This window comes from Lissotriton vulgaris, chromosome 4_1 (assembly GCF_964263255.1).
Source record: "Lissotriton vulgaris chromosome 4_1, aLisVul1.2, whole genome shotgun sequence".
In the NCBI taxonomy this organism is placed as follows: Eukaryota; Metazoa; Chordata; class Amphibia; order Caudata; family Salamandridae; genus Lissotriton; species Lissotriton vulgaris.
In genome coordinates this window covers 1,106,283,164-1,106,305,094 of record NC_141691.1, presented here as the reverse complement: position 1 = coordinate 1,106,305,094, position 21,931 = coordinate 1,106,283,164, and the positions used below count along the sequence as shown (strand labels likewise).

At 44.0% G+C, this 21,931-nt stretch overlaps 1 protein-coding gene across 1 annotated transcript in view; it reads left to right on the top strand.

The window, feature by feature from the left end:
* The window catches only part of GALNT4 (polypeptide N-acetylgalactosaminyltransferase 4), a 983,977-nt gene extending 962,529 nt beyond the window's left edge, over positions 1-21,448 (top strand). Inside the window, exon 12 of the mRNA XM_086965331.1 lies at positions 20,013-21,448. Within this exon, the coding sequence (XP_086821457.1) occupies positions 20,013-20,144 (132 nt within the window). The 3' untranslated portion in view covers positions 20,145-21,448. The remainder of the gene's footprint in view (positions 1-20,012) is intronic.
* Positions 21,449-21,931: the final 483 nt, after the last annotated feature.

Sequence of the window (21,931 nt, the reverse complement as noted above, 5' to 3'; positions counted from 1 at the left end):
CAACATTTATCGGTAGAAATTCAATCTCTATTATCGACTATTTCCTGATATCAGCATCAGCAAATGTTTTGTGCGGCACACCTACCACTGTAACGGCAGTCCTACGTGACCACAATCTGATCACAATACCATTTTGTGGGGGGTAAGAGGCACCATACTTCCCCCCATCTCTGTAAGCAGGCCTAATGGTGTAAGAATTAAATGGGTAGGCGTTGAGCCCACCATTATGTTGCAAATAATAGTACAGAAAGATATTGTGAAAATTGACTATTGCCTCCAGGAGGATATTGTACCTAACCTAATAGTTAAGAATTTTAGATAAATCATCAGCTCCATAAAACTACTACTTAAACGTCACACCACTAGTGCAGGGAATAGTAAAAGAGGATGGCTTGACACCGCTTGCACCAAAATATTCCTCTCGCTGAAATATGCCTTGAGCAGTTTCCCAGGGGACATTTTCTTAATAGTAATTCTAGGACACGGTGAATGTGTCATTCTTACAAAATGATGATGCTTCAGAATTCAACCATCTTGACCCCTGTGATAGTTGGGTGGCACATTTTTCAGACATCTTTGATTAGCATACTGAGGATTTGAGGATGTAGTAAGGCCACCATCCCCATCCCACATGGAGGTGGGATGGGGATAGGGGATCAGAAAACCTAGATATTACCTTAGAAGAAGTCAAGCTGGCCATTAAAACTAGAGCTGGGGGCCGGCCTCTGGTCCTGACGGGTGTGACAGTTGATGTATTCAAATCTGCTCCTGACCTTTGGGGGCCTATCCTGACCAGGGTCTTTAATGCAGCATCGACAGATAATATCCCATCTCTTGGGAGACATCGATTATTATACCTATCTATAAGAAGGGGGACAAAGCAGACCCCAAAAACTATTGCCAGATTTCACTTTTAGACTCCTCATTCATGGTCATGAATAGAGTACTATTGGTAAGGTTGGAGTATTGAGTACACGAAAAATCAATCGTGTCCCTGGCGCAGTATGGTGTCAGGAAGCAGATATGAACGGCTGAACAATGCACTAACCTGGAGCTCTTAATCAGTAAATAAACAAGGGCTAAGATGGTTACGTTATATTTATGTTTCACTGATCTGAGCAGCACTTTTGATTTAGTTGACTATAATCTATTATGGGTATTACTGATTTCTCTAAGTGCATCAAGACCAATTGTGGGGTTCCTCTCACGTCTCTATGAAAAGCTAAAGAGCCAGATACATTTTGGCCGTCAAGGAGAAGACACTCCTCAATTTAAAGTAGGGCCTGGCATTCGTCAAGGGTGTATATTGGCACCATTACTTTTCGAACTCTTTGTTAATGGGGTGGATAGTCATCTCAAGTTACTGCAGATCGCTCCCCCTAGGCTGGAGGATATTCAATACCAGTGCTGCTTTATGCAGATGATGCTGTACTCCTAGCTAGAACACCGGTAGGCCTGCAGAAACTGATGACTGCATTTGGAGAATTTATGTCTTCAAGGCAAATGGTTATTAACCAAGCCAAAACAATTATCATGGTCTGTGGTCAAACACGAAAATCCTGCAGAACCTTTTTTATTGATAGTACGCCAATTGTTTCAGTGAAATTCTTTTGATATCTGGGGATATTGTTTGCGGGCAATGGCTCATGGACTCAGCATGTATTAAATACCAGAGCCAAAATGGGCAAGGTCTCCCAGGGAATTTTCAAGTTTGCTTTGAAATTGGGTGGCTGACCTATTAAGGAAATTGTGGCTATGTATAAAGCGAAGGGCTGGTCTCTGGGGCCACGCCAATGCCCATGCCCTTCAAATTGAGGAAAGTAAATGTTTTAAAAGGCTTTTATATTTGCCACCATGTGCAGCAAACACTATAGTTCACAATGAGGTAAATCTGCAATTTGTAGAGGATCTCCTTTTGGTTAAACCCTTGCTATTATGGATTTCACTTTGGGCCAAGGATAAGATTAGCTTTACCAGAAATATGATCCTTGACTGACTAACCCTGGATAAAGCCCAAAATATACCGTGGCTATTTCACATCAACTCTCTTCTGGGGGAATTGTGTAACCGTTTGGTCTGATATTACCCATTTTACATCACTTACCAAGAATAGGATCAAACAAAAATGTTTCAAAGTTAGGCTTACCAAACGTGATTTTGAAGAGGGGGAAAAATTTCTAGTGATATTTGATAAGACCTTGGATAAGGAGGAGGGGCTTAACCATTATCTGACATACATAAATATTCTACAACATCGCTTTGTGTTGACAAGGTTGAGATGCGGTATTGTGCATCACCTAGTCGATTTTCCACATATAAGGTATTGCCCCTCTGATACAATTCTGTGCCCCTGTGATGGCTATAGGAAAGAAAGCCCTCTGCACCTTCTATTATTCTGTAAACTTTACCAAAATCTGAAATCTGTTATTTGTAACCTATGTTTATTGCTCAGAATATCCGAATGCCTAAAATTGCACTCAACTTCTTGGTGACACCAGGTGGTCCCCCTATGTGTTATAATGTTGCACTATTCATAACGAATGCTATTAGAATAAGGAAAGCATATTGCAATAGCTAATGTATAAGGTACTATATCTTCTATTGTTCTTTGATCTGTTGGACTGTGATATGTTTACTACTGATTTGTAGTACTCAACTGTAAGATTATCTGTACATATTATTTTAGATGTGTTTTAATCATACCTCTTTTAATACAATATTGTATGCACAATATGGATTTTATCTTTTGTGTGCTTATATTTATATGTGCGATTTTATCTATATACTTTTATGGTTGTATTTTTTACATCCGAATAAATATTAGGAATGATTGTTCAACGCTAATATTAATCTTTAAAGTTCTTTTTCCGTGTTATGTTTTTCTGCTACCAATCAAACTGTATCACGCTGTCCAATCCCAGTGCGACTCACAGCAACCAACCTATACCAGTGCGGCACTCTTGGTGACGTTTTCACCTAACTAACGAATACCAGAGCGGCACTCTGTGATGTCAGTTTAACTCCTACGACCGACCCTCCCTTTACAAATCAGTCTTTTCGAAATCTTTACAAACCAAACTACATAAAACAGCTTGTTTGCTCCACTAAAAGAAAAAATTATAGCCATACACTCTAAGAATTCTCTTTTCGCTCCTAGCAAAATCTCGGCCAGACGGATTTTATCCACACTCAAGTGAAAAACTCTTGGTACTTCCCCAGATGCGCATTCTGAAGTGACCCAAATAAATCTCCACTACTTCATACTTTCAAGAGTCCCTGTACATTACTGGCAACCCCACCATTCCCTAGCACTGCATCAACAGCAGACAATGCACACTTAGTGTATGCCACACTAAGACTGCCCTTGGGCTTATCCCAGGATCTCAGGCCAACAACAGACCTTTTCCTTCCATTAAGGTCAACGACGGACCACTGAGGTTCTGTGGCAATTGTAAGTGGTGTTTAAGACTCGCACTAATATGGTCGAGTCTGGTATCTACGAACCGCACATGACGAGTTTAGTAAGTGTGTGCAGTTTCGCTGTGCTAACTTAAAACCGTTCGTTTGTTACGTGGGTTTTTAATCTGTACCCACGGGTACCATCTTAGATACAGCATCCATTTTGTCTCTTGCCCTCAAGTAGCCAGCGAACGGACGTTGTCCGCTTCGCGACCCTGGGATTCCCAAGATATCTGCGGAAGACACATGTCCTTTGAAAGTGTCTTTATGACGAGGGGGATGATACTGTAAGGCAGATGGCCCCGCTCGAGGCTCATCTCGCCGTGCCGGTTTATTGTCTCAGCCGTGCATCTCATTAGGCACGTCCCTTTGATGCCTGTAGCTCGTGTTTCCCGATACCTCCCCTTTTACACCCTTTCCAATCTCCCCACTGTTTCCATCTTCCTCCACACCTGTTCTTGTTCCTTCTTCGATCTGTTTTACTGCTGATTGGAATGTACTAATGGTGGGAAGATGGGTTTTTACAGTTGGGAACCGCCAAATGTTTCCGCACTTATATTCCGGACCTTGAATGTATCAAAGTGACCAAAGCGACCCCTCTCGGGGATAATTGTGGGAACCAAGTCGTAAACCTTTGTGTACCATGTAAACCTATGGGAGAATCGTGTATAAAAGGAGCGATCCACAGAACCAATTTGAAGCAGTCTCCCCGAACTACACTTGTTGTACTTCCTGTGACTTCTGTGTTTCCCTGCAGTAAATAAACCTTGAATCTTTGACGCCAAAGGAAGTGTCCCGTGTCTCTGTCATTCGTACGCCGGAGCAGGTTACCCACGAAGGTTTCAGGTGTTGTCCCCTGGCACCGCTGGGTCTTAAAGAACCCAGTCCTTCAGTTGGCGCCCAACCTGGGGCTGCATCAGTGGTACCGGTCCAAGCCCGACGATCGTGAGGAACTTCGTGTGAAATCTCCGAGGGAAGGTGCACTCCGCTTCATCGATCCTGTTGTCGAAACAAGTGGCCCGAAGACTTTTCCCGCGAAGATTCCCGCCTCCTGACGGCTGCGACGGACTGCTGCCCTGACTGTAGACCTGTTTTGGCGCCTGGCGTAGACCTTGGTATAGCGAGACGATTGACGGGCCTTCCTGGTGACGCCATCGATCTTTGAGTTAAGTATTTGTGGGTCGCTCCCAGAGTTCTTGGTTGTGGTTGCTTAGTTGTTGCATGGTTCCATTGCATTTGTAGTTCTTGGTACTTTGTTGTGATATTTGACGTCTGCAGTCGCCAAAAACCGAGGGTTTTTGCTCTTTGCTGGGACTTGGTAAATCCCGTAACCCTTGACGTTTGTGAAACTCGGCTAGTGTGCAAGATGCCTGGTCGCAGTACTTTGTTTAGTTGTTTCAGACGTTGTGGTACGGATTCCCGACTGGAGGACTCATGTCCGATACCTCCGGTTGGAACTCCAACTTATGAGCTGTACAGCAAACACGGGCTAGGCCCAATTACTTTTAATGATTACTGGATCCGTTACACTAGGAAAGATGGTGCCCTTAGTTGGCCACCTCATGGTAGTTTTGAGACAACAATCTTAGATAATCTTGAGGCTAAATTGTTTGAGAGAAAGTCAAGGCCGGCCATGTTTGATGCATTTCGGTTGTGGCGTAAAGAAGCCCGACAGAAAGAGATCAGACAGACTAAACGTAATCAGAGAGATGGTGTTGCTACCATTGTAAAGAAAGCAGAGCAGTTTCAGCGTGATAAGGAGGTTAAGGAAAAGGAAGTGTTTGACAGGCTACAGCGTATGTCCATAGATAAGTGCTATCCTGCTTTGCCAACGGAGTCGGATAAGAAGGACGAATCAGTTGAGGATCCTTTAATGTCTTATCTTATGAAGTCACCACCTCCGTACGTGCAGGGTACCGCAGCTCCTGTGGTCCCCCCTGTACTTGTTCCTCAACCTGTTTCTCAACCTGCACCCGTTCTTCCGACTGTTCCCGCTCCTTTGCCTATTGCTATTCCTACTGCTCCTCTGCTTCCACATCCTCCTGCTCCCGCTACTGCTCCTGCTCTACTTACTCCTGTTGTTTCTTCTGTTTCTACCTCTTCTCTTGTTAGTCCCTTGTGCTATACTTCTCCGTCTACTCGTAGTCGTACTTCTCCTGTTGCGGCTAGTTTTTTCCATTCTCTCGGACCCGTTTTTGGGTCCGCTGGTTCAGATGGTCCTCAGAGACGTAGTCAGCTTCCCGGTAACAGGGAGCGTGCTTCGCTATACAATATGGCGATGGGTTGGATGACGCACCCTCTTAGAAATCCTCCACGTGTTGTACTTGATACGTTTTGCCAATTCAATGAACCAACACAAAGATACGTGTTCGAAGAAATGTGCAAAGTACTGCGTGATCAGATATCGGCCGATGCACCTGACGAGGTGTTGACCGCTTTGTCTGATCTACAGCTTCAGTTCTCGAATGGACTGATAGTGGATACTAACTTCGACGTGCTGTTGAACGGTTGTTATCTTTTCGTCCCGCTCCTATACCTCAAGCTTTGTTTGTTGAGGATGTTGAGAGGCAGTTAGATGCGTCCGGCCAGTTCCCCATGCGAGAAGTTCCACCAGTGTGGATGCCAGGTGATGCTGCTCAAATTCCACCGATCCTGCCACATTTTCAGAGAGTATGGATACATCTCCCATGGAAACGATCAGAAGTTTTACAGGTGAAGCAATCTTTGCCTGACCCTCGCAAAAATCCTGCAGGGTATTATAAAGAATTGTCGCAGCTTTTAGACGCTACGATAATGAATCTTGCCGATATCGACATGCTGTTCGGCAATATCGTACCGCAACCGGTATGGGCTAAGATTCGGCACGATTATCACGCAAACGAATTAGGTGGCGATTGGGCTGCTCTTACTGCGGCCGATACGCGACAAGTTGGCGGGGCTAAGCCTGAACAACTCATTACTGCTCTCCCTCAAAGAATAATTACCCTAATGAAAACACTTATGCCAGCTATGAGGGTGAACTGGGACAAATTGTCAGCTTGCAAACAGAAAAAGGACGAGAGTGTCTCTGATTTCTTTACGAGATTTGAGGAGGCATTAATCGATCACAGTGGTCAGGATATGAGCACTGAGGGTGGTCAACGGTTGTTCGTGGACAAATTTGTCTCTAACTTATTGCCCGATTTGAGCAATAAATTGAAAAATTCTGAGAGTGCGTGGGCCGTTTCTACCTCGGCTCAAATATTGGCAACGGCACAGTATTATGAGAACAGAGAAAAAGAGGAGAACGACCGCGCCGATAAAAAGACGAAAGAACTTAAAACTAAAGTGTTGTTACAGCAGGCCTATCCCCCGCGCTCGAATCAGAATACTTAGCAGCAAAATAGACCGCAGTCGCAATCAAATAGGTCACAACCTCGAAATGACTCCTCTTCCCAAAGATCTTCGTTAGGGTACAATCAATGTGCCTATTGTAGACAAGAGGGTCATTTAAAATTTAACTGTCCCGTTTTAAACGATCGTAACAGTGGTAACTCATCTAGAGGAGGTCGTGGTGGCTCTCAGCAGGCACCACGTGGTAGAGGTCGTGGTGTTCAAAATGACCGTTCAGATAACTCATCAAATTCCGATAATTGTTTTGATCAACGTGGATCATCGCAAGGATGATCTGCGCAGTACAATGTAGACGATTATTACGTCGATCAGGGAACTGACGACAGTAATTACTAGGACAGCCATAGACAAGGAGAGGGAGTGGTATCAGTTCCGGTTGATCAGAGAGGGCCTTACGTCGCAGTTGCTACATCGGGCGTCGTTGAGCCTTTTCTGTTGGACACTGGTGCAGCGAAAAGTTCCATAATGCATTCGAAACTCCCTGGCGCACCTTTGTCTGGCTTAACAAATGTTTCCGTTGGATTCTCTGGCGCCCCCGTTAGCAATCCAGTTTCACGCCCTTTGCCCCTTACAATTGGGCCTCGTGAGCTAGAAGCTCCGTTGATTTTGACTACGGGTTGTGGTGAAAATCTTTTGGGCCTGGATTTGCTGAAACGTTTGTATGCAACTCTGTATTGTTCTCCTGCGGGTATAAAGCTTACTTTAGGAGAGAGGGTTGTCTCTCCTATGTACTTGTCTCTCGATAAGCTTCCACTGGAATTGAGTTCTCTTCCTGCATCTTTGTGGGCAACAGGTCCCAATGATGTGGGCCTGCTTGACATCTCCCCTTATGTTGTTCATTTGAAATCCAATGTGCGGTTGCCACGTATTCCCCAGTATCGAATCTCTCTTGATGGTGAACGAGCATTGTTAGCGATCATCTATGATTTGATCGAGAAAGACGTTATTGAAGAGACGCGGGGAAACGTGTGCAACAGCCCTGTACTGCCCATTCTAAAACGTACTGATCCTTCGAAACCGCTTGTTTATCGTTTTGTTATCGATTTACGGGAGGTAAATAAAATTGTGATTCCTCAGTTTCCTGTTGTGCCTGACATCACGGCGCTACTGACTCTGATTCCAGCTTCTGCATCGTGGTTTTCGGTGATCGATTTGAAGAATGCGTTCTTCAGCATTCCCATTGCAGAAGAGAGCAGAGACCTTTTCGGTTTCTCTCTTGGTGGACGCAGCTTCCGGTTTAAACGCGCTCCTCAGGGCCACTGTGAGAGTCCATCGATTTACAGTCGAGCCTTGAAGGGTCAACTGGATGCGTTTTCGTTGCCGGCTGGTGCGGCCTTAATCCAATATGTCGATGACTTATTGGTGGCTGCAGATACTCAGGACATTTGCAAAATTGCTACGGTGTTGTTGCTGCAACATCTCTGTGACTTACATCACAAGGTGTCACCTTCTAAACTCCAATATTGTTGTCAAGAAGTAACCTATCTAGGTCACTTATTGTCAAAGGAGGGAAGACGGTTGACCCCAGAGAGAATTGCAGCAATTGCGCGAATGGCTGTGCCAACAACCCAAAGAGATGTGCGTGCCTTTCTAGGTATCACGTCGTATTGCAGGCAATGGATTCCAAATTTTTCATTGCTAGCGAAACCATTGGTGGCTCTTACGTGCAAGGATGTCTCAACTCCTTTACCATGGACGGAAGAATGTCAGAAAAGTTTTTCTGAATTACGTGACTCATTGTGTTCGGCTCCTGTGTTAGGTACTCCTGACTATAGCAAGCCGTTTACACTATATGTTCACGAGAGGGAAGGTTGTGCTTTGAGTGTCTTAACGCAACCTTTTGGTGGTAAGCAACGTCCATGTGCATATTTTTCCTCGACCTTGGACCCGGTAGCTAGAGCATTGCCGAGTTGTTTGAGAGCAACAGCGGCAGCTGCGGTGTCCATCCGACAATCAGCAGGATTGGTCATGGATAATATGCTTACGGTGATGGTTCCGCATGCAGTCGATACTCTTTTGAATCGTACGAAAACTCAGCACTTGACGAGTGCAAGGTTGTCTGGGTACGAATTGACGCTGTTGGCAAGCCACATTCAGATAAAACGTTGTAATGTTCTGAACCCGGCAACTTTGTTACCCATTAGCACAGAGTCAGATGAAATAGCAGCCCATGACTGCTATTTGAGAACTGAAGAGGAAACAAAAGGTCGAGTGGACCTTAAAAACACTCCTTTGGAAAATCCAGACGGAACGTTGTATGTGGATGGTTCATGTTTTAAATTGCCGAATGGTGATGTGACTACTGCATATGCTGTTGTGACATTGAATACTGTTGTGGAAACTGCGAGATTGAATCAGAACTCTGCCCAGGCTGCAGAGCTAATCGCTCTAACTAGAGCGTGTGTGTTAGCGAAAAGGAAACGTGTGAATGTGTTTACCGACAGCCAATATGCTTTTGGCGTCGCCCATAGCTTTGGACGGTTGTGGAGAGAGAGAGGTTTTATGACATCGCATGGTACGAAGATTCAGCATGGACAGCTCGTGAATGATCTTTTGAATGCACTTAGGTTGCCTAAGCAGGTAGCGATTGTTAAATGTAGTGCGCATCGTAAGGTGACGGATGATGTTGGTCGTGGTAATGCCTTTGCGGATGAGATTGCTAAGGAGACTGCACGGGATCTTAGCACTAGAATGTATGTGATGAGTTCGGTTAGGTGGCCTACCGAATCGAGTATGTGTGAGGACACTATCGAGAGTGTGAAAGCAATTCAGAATGAGGCCACCGAAACTGAAAAGACAAAGTGGAAAGAAAGTACGGGGAAGTTGGATGTGAATGGTTGTTGGGTTGATTTGTCAGAACATAAGAGATGGATGTTACCGGATGCGTATGTGCTGGCTGTTGTGACAATGGCGCATGGGTTAGCACATATTAGCGTGAAAGGTATTTGTAAGTTGCTGTCCCCTGTGTGGAAGAATGATGGTATCACGAAATGTGCTGAACGATTGGTTAAGAATTGTATGGTATGTATGTTGTACAATCCTGGTAAGGGAACCCCAACTCCTCCTGGTAGTTTTGCTCCCCCTTCATGTCCCTTTGAGGTGATCCAATTAGACTTCATCCATATGGAGCGATGCAATAACCTGAAATACGTTTTAGTTGTGGTTTGCGCGTTCTCCCGATGGATTGAAGCCTATCCCCTCAAGGACAACACTGCTTTGTCTACTGCGAAAATCCTACTGAAGGAATACTTTCCTCGGTATGGAATGCCTCGGATTGTATGGTCGGATAACGGAAGTGAGTTTGTGGGGAGTGTGATGAAGAGTGTGTGTAAGGGCCTTGGAATTAATCAAAAATTCCATAGCGCCAATCATCCCCAGTCAGCTGGTTTGGTTGAAGGGTATAATGGCACCCTTAAATTGAAACTAGCAAAGATTCAGGCTACGACTGGTCTTTCGTGGCCTGATGCTTTACCCTTAGCTTTGTTATCAACTAGGGCAACCGTACACTCCCGAGTAGGGCTTAGTCCCTATGAAATAGTGTTCGGTCGTCCTGCGAATGTGTGGGGGGTCCCTAGACCGGGTGTGTTCTCCAGTCTCGAATACCCAATGTTGATTGACTATCTTTATGATCTGACTGCTAAACTGAGGTTAATTCACCAACAGGTTTACGAAGCATTGCCGACGCAGACGGAGGGTCCAGGCCACCAGCTCCAGCCCGGAGACTGGGTGGTCACCAGAAATTTTTCCCGCAAGAAGAACTTGGAACCCCGGTTTACTGGACCCTACCAGGTCCTCCTTGCCACGAGAACTGCCGTTCGTTTAGAGGGCCGGAAGAATTGGGTGCATGCCACCCATACAAAGAAAGTTCCTATTCCTTTGCCGGCAGACTCGTGGGTGAGGAGAGGCATTGCTTCATCTGAATCCGAAGGATTGCCGGCGTTTGTACCTTTCAGCGACGCACAACCTGTCGGAGAATCCTCAGTGCAGCAGAAAGACACTGTTGAACATTTGTCATCAAAAGACTCGAGACTAGAACATTCGGCTGATCAACAGGACTCTGTTCCCTCATCGGATCCTTTGTTTGATGAACATATACGTCCTGGGAAAACTCAATATTTTTTGCGTTCCAGCACTAAGGACAAATAAAATAATATCGTTCTGCCCCTTGATAATTGCATTATCCCGTTTTCCACGATCAGTCCAAACACCCGTATTATTGTAATTATTTTTGTATATATATTGAGTTTCGTTCCATATGTGTTTTTGCTTCCACAGCTGAGAGACATTTTTGCATATACATTGTGAATAAAGGCCGTAGGGCCGCACGTGTACTTCCTTCTGGTTAGCAGGTCTTGACGCTAGGTTAAAGACCGTCGGTTCCTGGGAACTCCTAGGGATTGACTACTGCTACACAGAACGAAGTGCGTCAAGAAACGTTGCGGACGGTCATAGGGGATGGCGTTTTCGAAGCTGATGGACTTGGAAGAAGCTCAGGCGCAAAGGTTCAAGTTACAACAACTTAGTCGTACCAAATGTTTTATGTTTCAAATATTCGTACTGCTTCTGATTGTTTCTGCACTATTGGCGGGTGGGGTGTATTACACGATGTCTTACTTCTTACCTTCTGCTATACCTACTCCTACCTCTGACCCTACACTTACCTCCACTGCATCCCCTCATTCCTTTCACATCTTACCCGAACACGAGCAGGCTAGACGTGCAGAATTCCGCAATAATTCCTTTATTCAGCTCCTTCACCAGCACCAGTTAGTGGTAAACACTACTAATTGTTGGGTGTGTGGACTAATGCCGCATACCACGGATAAGGGAATTCCATATCTGGTCTTACCGTATAGTTCCCAGGGTTCAGCTCGAGCATTCCAAACAATGTTTCGAAGCGCACTAGATTCTCACCCCAGTCGAGAGCCACGTTCTCCCTACCTTGGCCTTGGCTCGTACTATAAGCCTTTGTCTATAGCGATAGAAGATTTAGATAGAGATATCTATGAGCCGTCGCTCATCCCAGAGGAAGAGGTACAAGCCTATAGGGTCCTGAGCAAGGTTGAGTACAGTGCGCTCACAAGTGATAAACAGCTTAAAAGCTCGCCTCCGATATGGGTCGTACCCCACATTGGTAATTTTTGTCTAATGGGTCGTGGCCGAAGATCGAAAGCCCGACTTGGAGAGAGTGCTTGCACCGAGAATTACATTCTGCCGATGGTCTCGTCCCCTGTGTTTCTGGCTGCCAAGGGTACGTACTTTGTCTGCCATGATCGTGCGTATGCATGGTTGCCCTCCGACTTTGCGGGCGCATGCTTTATCTCAAATTTGTTGCCTCCGACGTTCACTGTAGATGCAGATTATCACAAGACAAGAGTTGTGAGAGGCGTAATTAGCGAAGAGGATACCGCCGGTCAAGAGGCAGGAGACTTTTTCAAGGGTTTCCTCCCGTCTTGGGGGCCTATGGTTAATAGTAGGAACCTGAGACAGTTGACTCGAGTGGTAGAATCGACAGCTAATATTACTGCCAGTGCCCTTGGTAATATCACCACGGAACTTCAGGCGGATAGACTTATGACGTTACAAAACCGTATGGTTTTAGACGTGATCTTAGCAGATCGAGGTGGGGTATGTAAGGTGATCCATTCGAGCTGCTGTATTTTCATTCCGGATAACGCTCCGACGGTCTATCAAGCCATCTCAAAGTTGCATAAAATCTCTGAATCCATACACGTGGATGTAGGGGATTGGACGCTACTTGGGTGGTTTTGGGGCCTGATGTCGACTTGGGGTTGGAAGATTCTGATGATTATCGGAGTTGTTGTGGCGTTCCTGTTCACGTGTTGCCTTTGTGTGCAGTGTGGTCCTGCCTTATGTGGCCTCTGTGCTACAACGTGTATGAGACAGCCACCTGTTACCAAGGGGACTCGGTTGGACAGAGCTATGTTACAGCAACATCTAGATGGTCTGATGAATATCGAGTATGATTCCGACTAGTGCTTGCCTACATGAGGGCAAAAGGAGCGTCTGAGGTTCTGTGGCAATTGTAAGTGGTGTTTACGACTCGCACGAATATGGTCGAGTCTGGTATCTACGAACCGCAAATGACGAGTTTAGTAAGTGTGTGCAGTTTCGCTGTGCTAACTTAAAACCGTTCGTTTGTTACGTGGGTTTTTCATCTGTACCCACGGGTTCCATCTTAGATACGGCATCCATTTTGTCTCTTGCCCTCAAGTAGCCAGCGAACGGAGGTTGTCCGCTTCGCGACCCTGGGATTCCCAAGATATCTGCGGAAGACACATGTCCTTTGAAAGTGTCTTTATGACGAGGGGGATGATACTGTAAGGCAGATGGCCCCGCTCGAGGCTCATCTCGCCGTGCCGGTTTATTGTCTCAGCCGTGCATCTCATTAGGCACGTCCCTTTGATGCCTGTAGCTCGTGTTTCCCGATACCTCCCCTTTTACACCCTTTCCAATCTCCCCACTGTTTCCATCTTCCTCCACACCTGTTCTTGTTCCTTCTTCGATCTGTTTTACTGCTGATTGGAATGTACTAATGGTGGGAAGATGGGTTTTTACAGTTGGGAACCGCCAAATGTTTCCGCACTTATATTCCGGACCTTGAATGTATCAAAGTGACCAAAGCGACCCCTCTCGGGGATAATTGTGGGAACCAAGTCGTAAACCTTTGTGTACCATGTAAACCTATGGGAGAATCGTGTATAAAAGGAGCGATCCACAGAACCAATTTGAAGCAGTCTCCCCGAACTACACTCGTTGTACTTCCTGTGACTTCTGTGTTTCCCTGCAGTAAATAAACCTTGAATCTTTGACGCCAAAGGAAGTGTCCCGTGTCTCTGTCATTCGTACGCCGGAGCAGGTTACCCACGAAGGTTTCAGGTGTTGTCCCCTGGCACCGCTGGGTCTGAAAGAACCCAGTCCTTCACCACAACATAAAACATAAAGGTACATAGTCAATAAATGTCTGTCCCTTTATTTTGTCTCTTCATTACCCAGTATTTTAGTCTAAGCTAACCATCCAATGACACTACCAGAAACTGATTCAGCGGAAGCGGAGTACATTTTATAATCTTTCACTTTATCCCAAATTTACCATAACCAGGAATTTTTCTATAACCATAGGGTTTCGGCCCATAAAAACTCAATAACCACTTTAATATATCAGGTCCTCCAATAGATCTTTGGTAGAGTTAATAGAGACTCTATAATAAGAGATGGATGCTATTTCCCTCATGAGGACCGATAATGAAGGAAAAGCCTGTCCAACAACAGTAATCATAATATGCATATGTCTAAAATAATGACACACTCTTAATACTTATCAAGTTACTTTTATCTAATTACTTTAAAATATGAATTGTCAATACACAAGTACATGAGAAAATATAAATTCTTCATTATTCTGTTATTACAGGTAAATTCACAATAAGGAAATACAGTTCAATGACAAATACATCATATAATCAATACCAGCATGAGAGGAGAGAGAGAGAGACAACGAAAAATTATAATTGCGAATCAGTATGCAATTCAGAATTTCATACAGACCTAGATCAAAGAATACTAATGCACAGTGTGCAAAAGTCAGAAATAGCTAACCCTTCGGCCGAAAAGGTATAGCTTGAGCAACATCACCAACAGATGAAGTGCAAGTAATCAAGATAGTCTCACTCAGGATTTGCAAGTATAATAGCCAACCAGAGTAGCATAGAGAGTACAGTAGCAAAGGCTCTGTTCTCATAGAACAGCTACTGCCAAGTTCTTTTTTTCACTGTAATACTTGTACCCAAACGCTAGAAAGTTCTATCCGCCTAAAGTTGCGATTTCATAGTTTCACGCAATTTGATTGGTCCAATTTATGAGGTGATCATCGTCTCAGTCAGTTCATCCGGATTTAAACAAATAAATCAGCTTTTTAGAAAAAATGAAGGACAAAATACATTCCTTTGTGGCCTACATTAGGGAAAAGGAAAATTACTCTAGCAGGGTTTTAAGGCCTTCATAGAGAAAACATAATTAGAAATAATTTTCTGAGGAAATAAAACACGCATTAATATTTTAGCAAAAGAAAGAAACATAAAGAAATAAGGAATAAGGATTCATTTTCCTAATTAAATCCATAAGTACAATCTACTTTTGAATAATCAATCTATTAATAAGATTTTATTTTATTTTGTTATGAAAATAGGATAAACATTTCATGAAAGATTTTTTCTATAAGCGTTTTCTATATGTTACTATTTCATATTTACTACGTGCAAAATTCTAAATGCATATGTGTTCATGTCTCTCTCCCATAACTTTGTAAAAACACTTCATAGAGTTTTCATGCTTTCAGCATGATAAGCGTTGCAGCCAATCAGCTTTTTATGTTACTAAACATCTCGTGCCTTTCTTGGACATTTTCACATCGTACCTTCAAAAATCCCAGTGTACATAATTTTTTTTAAAGTCACACATTAGTCATTGTTTTGTTAATAACACGGTTATGAGCGGATTTGATCAAGCAAGATCATTTCGCAAAAATCCTGCTTCTGCCACAGAATTAGCAGTGGGTGGTGTCGCCCGAAAATGGTGGAGCAATCATAGGGTAAAAAAAAGTATTCTGAGAACCAGTCAAAAGGCCAATAGAGGCTTCCTGCTGCTGCTACAGTAACATATTTATTGTTTTGGGCAATTTTTAGGTCAAGGACCGTCGAACTGAGGGGGCTTGGAACCCGCCCCTATTCTCCATTAGATGGCTTCCTAAACGGAGGCCAGCCATTGGAGGAGAGGGGCGTCACTCGGTTCAAGCCCCGTCTTTTTCGGATTCGGGGCGTGTTTTTTGCGTTCTTTCTATCTGTAACGTCATCCGTCACTCAGCAAAAAACACGCCCCCGATTCCGAAAATTTCGGACCTTTGCGGCAGCCATTTTTTTTTTGGGTTGTTGTTGTCAGGAACAGCTCCGCTGCCATTCAAGGTATGTTTTAATTTTTTTCTTGTTTACAGCTGGAAGCGGCAAAACACAGAGAAAGGGGGACACACATGCATTATGGAGTGCTTAATTACATTTCTTGTTAACTGTTCATTCACCCAAATGCTAAGGGTAGAGGAACTGACTAAAATGATGTTCTGTTTACTTTTTGTTCCTGCCAGGGGCTTGTGACCCTTTAGGTCTTGGGTAGCAAAGATATTCCCGCTCTGCACGTGTGTAAAGTAATGCATGCAAATGTATGCATAGTTTTAATTCGCTGCCGACTTAATGATGGCTTTCCGACTCTGTGCACTCCCCACGCGTCACGTCTAGCACGCATGCTTAAGGTATGGCCATTTGCAATCTTTAGTCGTGATGTCTTCCCTTCAAGGCTGTGAATATTTTTATTACCGTGAGTCCAGACCTCAGATGGGATTCGTCTGCAGCAGCCATCACCACGCAGACAGACACTTTACCGCATTGTGCAACCCCTGATATATTTGCGTAAAACACGGTATATCAGCAGCGCACAAAAAGTACAGGTCGAAAAACTTGCTTCAAGTGGGGTGTAATATGCATGGTGGTACATTGACTACTTACTACGGGCTTAGAGTTGCCCAAAGATATTCCCGCTCTGCACGTGTGTAAAGTAATGCATGCAAATGTATGCGTAGTTTTAATTCGCTGCCGACTTAATGATGGCTTCCCGACTCTGTGCGCTCCCCACGCGTCACGTCTAGCACGCATGCTTAAGGTATGGCCATTTGCAATCTTTAGTCGTGATGTCTTCCCTTCAAGGCTATGAATATTTTTATTACCGTGCATGTATCCATCCTATGAACTAGGGCCGACATTTAACCTGTGGGAGGGGGCCAGACTTAGATTGCAGACCTTCCAGTAGTCTCACTTAAACTCAGGGCCAAAGAAAAATGTGTTAAAACCCTTTAGATTGACATCCATCAAAGCCCTCCCATAACAAAGACCCTGGACTCGAGTAAGAATAGGTTCTTGCTCTAACACTTTACTCTATTTTAAACACATTGATACAGAAAGTAGAGAAAAAGTCCTTGTACAAAATGATCTTTAAATTGCCAGAGTGATAAAGAAACAAGTCACAGACAGTGCGTTAACATACGAAAATGGTAGCCATGGCGACCACAATGAGCTGGAGTCCAGACCTCAGACGGGATTCGTCTGCTGCAGCCATCACCACGCAGACAGTGCTTGCTTCCCTGCCCTCTGGCTGTGCTTGCTCCCCTGCCCCCTAGCTATGCTTGCTCCCCTGCCCCCTAGCTGTGCTTGCTCCCCTGGCTCTGCTTGCTCCCCTGCTCCCTGGCTGTGCTTGCTTCCCTGCTCCCTGGCTGTGCTTGCTCCCCTGCACCCTCACTGTGCTTGCTTCCCTGCACCCTCGCTGCGCTTGCTTCCATGCCCCCTCGCTGTGCTTGCTCCCCTGGCTGTGCTTGCTGTCCTGCCACCGGCTGTGCTTGCTCCCCTGCCCCTGGCTATGCTTGCTCTCCTGCCCCCTCGCCACCAAGCTGTCTGCTGTATTGAAGAGCTGTGCATGCCGGTGTTCGGGAAAACTAAGCACCACCCATTTCAGCCAATTAAAGTACTGCTCTCTTGCTGTTTATAATAGTAAACAGCATAAGAGCACTGACAGGATTGGCTTGGACAGGTAAAGGCAGGGCTCCATCCGAGACCAATGGGGCTTTGTCTGTTTCCCCAGCTCCCTTACAGTGTTTATGGGAAAGCCTGAACTGCGCATGTCGGGCTGGCCATAAGCAAAATACCAGTCAACCTGACATGTGTAGTTCAGTTACACAGCCCCTGCTGGTCGCTGCAATTAACCACACTTTGCAGGATGGTACACCTCCTGCCGGCTGGGGGAAACAGCTCTGTGGTGGCGCCGCCCCATAAAGGAGAACAGTAAACGACTTGGGATAATGTATGAGATGTGATGGCTCGCAGACGGGGTCAATGCCCCTGCGGCCCTATGAAGAAACCGCTCCTGCAGAGAATGTGATTATGCCTATGGTGGCAGAATATGCCAGAACGGTAGAACTTCTGAAACACTTTATTCTTCATTTCCACATTGCAAAGAACGAACGAACATCTTCACTCTACTGTGTTCTTGCCTTTTTCCGACTGGACTGTGGCTCATTGCTGCTCCCAGTTTGTGCTGTGCATTTCAGTAGCATAGTTAACCTTTTTTTGTAATTGCTGCATTTGGTTTCTCTAATTTTAAGTTCAATTTAAGCCTGGTGTTCTTTTATAAGCTTTAATTTTGAAGAATTCTGTCACATTTTATGGGAATTAAGGATTTCATGAGCCTGGATATTCAAAGAGTGCACAGAGCAGCTCACGCGGAGTCTCAAATAAAGTCAACTTGGATTGAAATGGTTAATTTTCATATGCAGAATACTTTCACAAATCATTTGAAATTATATTTTAACACAAATGCAAAGCGCTATTTAGGAGCAATTCAGTAGTACGAAAGTATCTTGTGTAGATTTTCTAAAAACTGATCCAACCATTTAAAAAGTAATTTCTAACTCCATTTATCTTTGAAGATGGGAAACCAAATGAAATGACAGAAGAAACAGTCCCACTTTGCATACTCAGTGCTCACATCTGTATGAGAATTACATAAACAATTCTTTACGTCTTGCTGTTTACACCATCTTCCCTTGGCGGTACAAGTAATTGTCTGATTTACCACACTCCGCATTCAACAGCATCTGCAGACATCCATATTTGCTATACGCCTCTGACTTGCTCGCTGTCCCATCTCATATGCTGTTTGAATGTGTCCTTAAGCTAGGAAAAACAATCCCCACAACTCCCTATGCTGGGGCACAGAAGTCTGTGTGTTTCAATAATGGGAGGAGTAGAAATGAAGGCACTTGTTGGAGAATTATAGGACGTCTCTGAGCACAGGTTTGTAGCATCACACAGTAGCAGACTTAACATGTCTACTAAAAAGCATGGTTAGTAACATGTAGATCACAGATTTGCTTTTCATGCAAGATAACGCGGTAGGTTTTGAATATCCCTATGTTACCTTGAGGTCTCAAGCCTGTTATAAATAGATTCTTGGATATTTATGAAATGGCTGTTTTGGCAGGTCTGTTATGTTTTAATCAGTGCTGACATAGCCGATGTCAGGAAAGAAAGCCCTCCTTAACTAACTGTTCTCGAGAAATCAGGATGTGAGACCCTGAGGAATCAACCGAGATTCCAGATCAACAATAGCGGGCAAATCTAGACTCCATCTGGACCCCCCTATTCCAACCCTGCATACAGACACTCATACACACATAGACCAACGTGCATAAATATACAAATCCAAACTGACCTACCGAAATGCACACAGGGAGGTACCCATGGATACACAAGAAACAAGCCTACCTACAAAAACACATGCTGGGACCAATACAAACTGACCACACAGCTGCAGCAAGACATAAACCGGCAAGCCAGTGGGTAATGCACAAAATGTTTGAGCGGATGATCGGTTTGCTTAATTTGTTGGGCGTTTACAGGGTTGGAAGAAGAAATTGACGAGTCCACGGGCTGATAGAAACATGACTATGTTTGTGTGAGTGTGAGCAGGGGCAATTGAAGCTCCATGCATGATGTGGGTGGATGAATAGCCCATTCATTTAATAATCCATTCTTCAGTGCACTCATTCAATAGTTTACCGATTACTCATCCTCATACTCACACATCCAGTCATGCACTTCCAACCATGCATTTACTTACCCAGGCAGTCACGCACTGCCATTCTCCTACTAACACATTTATCAATTCACCCATACATACATGCCCTCTTTCATTTACCCATGATCTCATTCACCCAACAGTTGAGTCCTTCTTGCAGACATTCACTCACCACTCCGCTCAGTCACACACAATCTAACTAATCTGGGTAGAAGCACATTTACTTCTAAAAACCTCCGAACTGCTGATTTTCTCAATTGTATTTATATATTGAATGAATTATGCATCATTTAGAGGACTCGGAGATTAAACACTGGTTTACCGCGTGTTCCTCAGTAAGCCATTCAACTGATGTTGTGGTTAAATGTTCCTATATTCGAGGCCCACGTTGAAGAGGAAATATGTAATAAATAATTCATCGACTAACTCTAAGTCCCCTCAACTTGTCTTTATCGTTTTTCTAGGATGGAACGATTTATCATCCACATTCCCGCATGTGCCTCAGTTCCTACCGCACTTCCGAAGGTCGAGGAGATGTTCAGATGAAGGCTTGCGATCCAACCGACAAAAACCAGTTGTGGAAGTTTGAGAGGTAGAACGGGAACGGGCACAGCTCGTCACAAAACAGCAGGATCCGTGGCGAAGTTCTATCATGGACAACGATGCTTTTTACGCGAATTGTGGGTTTATTTCTGTGTTAGTCTTCCATGAAGCTTTCAGGATGAATCAAAAAAGTCGAATGGGCTGGAATATGCTGCGGTATTAGCCAGGCCGACGTATGGAAGTGCCTTTTGCACAGTAGAGGCTGTGTGCTGTTTTCGTCACATGATGACACTATGTTTACATAAACTATGTACGTGGCTCTCAATCTTTTGTTCGCTGGATGCATAGAATGAATACTGATGCGTCTGTTGCTAATCTGGACCAGTTTTAACGCCTAAATAAACAAACATGGCCGATGACTTATTCCCTCTAACCTGAAAGTTTGGAAGCCACTATCTCCGTTATCAGTTGTAAATTAAGAACACTTTGACGCCTCAACCTGTGCGATGGAGGGGGAGGGGGGGAGTTGTTGTCGTTTTAGGGTCTAATACATTATTCAAACAGAAGAACATGGACCAAAAGCCGTTTTGATTGTCTCAAATGCACTTCCTTTCATCTGCCAGTGTTTTCGTAGAAAGCTGTTCACGTGCTAGTGAGTCGCCAAAGAGGAGTGGCGCCCATGAAAAGGCTAAAGTATGATTCATTTTACGCTGCACTGCAGAGTTCGGCCCAATGACTTCATGTGAATTTAAAGAAAACCAATCAGGAGCCAGGTTGTCCTGGAACAGAAATGTTTGTTGAAACAGTGTTGAAAAATGTGGCCCCCCTGAACGCTTCCCAAGGCGAGATGGGGCTGGTGTGTAAGCAGATTGACAAGTCACTTTTTCCCTATTTGCAACTTTCACATGCCCCTTCGCACCACAACTAAGCACACAAATGACCAAAGCAAACTTAACAGGTGGATGTGGTCTATTCAACCCAATGCTAATCGAAGTGTTAACGAATTAGACCCTCGGTTTGTGTCTGAAGGATTTTCGTTTTCCCTCAATGACTCGTTTTTCTTTTTTTACTTAAATGTATACGGATTTCTGGGAAATCTGGTGGTGAGTGAATAATAAAATATACAATTTATTTTTAAACTATTTAGAGAAGCTTCTAATGAGGGGTTTAGGAAACATCCTAAAGCAATGGTCTAATAACTATGTTGATTTAAACTACTGATTTAAAGTGGCTTTTTAAAAAAGTTGACCAGACATGTTTTGTAAAAGTATTGCTATCAAAATCCGTTTACCTGTGTGTTAAGACATACAAATGTCAAGTCAAGAATATTAAATTGTTTTTTGATTAAAAAAGAAAAGGAAGAACGTGTTTGTATGTTGTTAGTTTCCATCCGGGTTTTCATGTATGAAATTAATACAGTAAAAGTGTAACGCTGTATTTTAACATATTAAATAATTTGCTTCATCCAAGAAAGGCTTATGGCCAAGTACAGTTTCGACAATGTGAAAAAATATATATTGGCATACAAAGCAAGCTCTGTATGGATGTGGGTGTGAACAGGAAAAAGAATTATTTTGAAATGAACCCATAGCATAGTTAAGAGCAAAGTGAAATGGCTAAAAATATAATATTTAAAATTTGGATTGCAGACACCTCCCAGACCTTAAAATTTTACAGAAAAAAGTTTTGACATTGATAGTGAAGTATAGGCCATGGGACATCACCCAGAATAGCACTGTATAGAAAGTGTTAGGATCTACTATATGTTAGGCCAAACCACTGTAGCACCCGCTGTGTGCAATGAGACAAGAAGTAGGTCTTGATGTCACAGGATTGCATT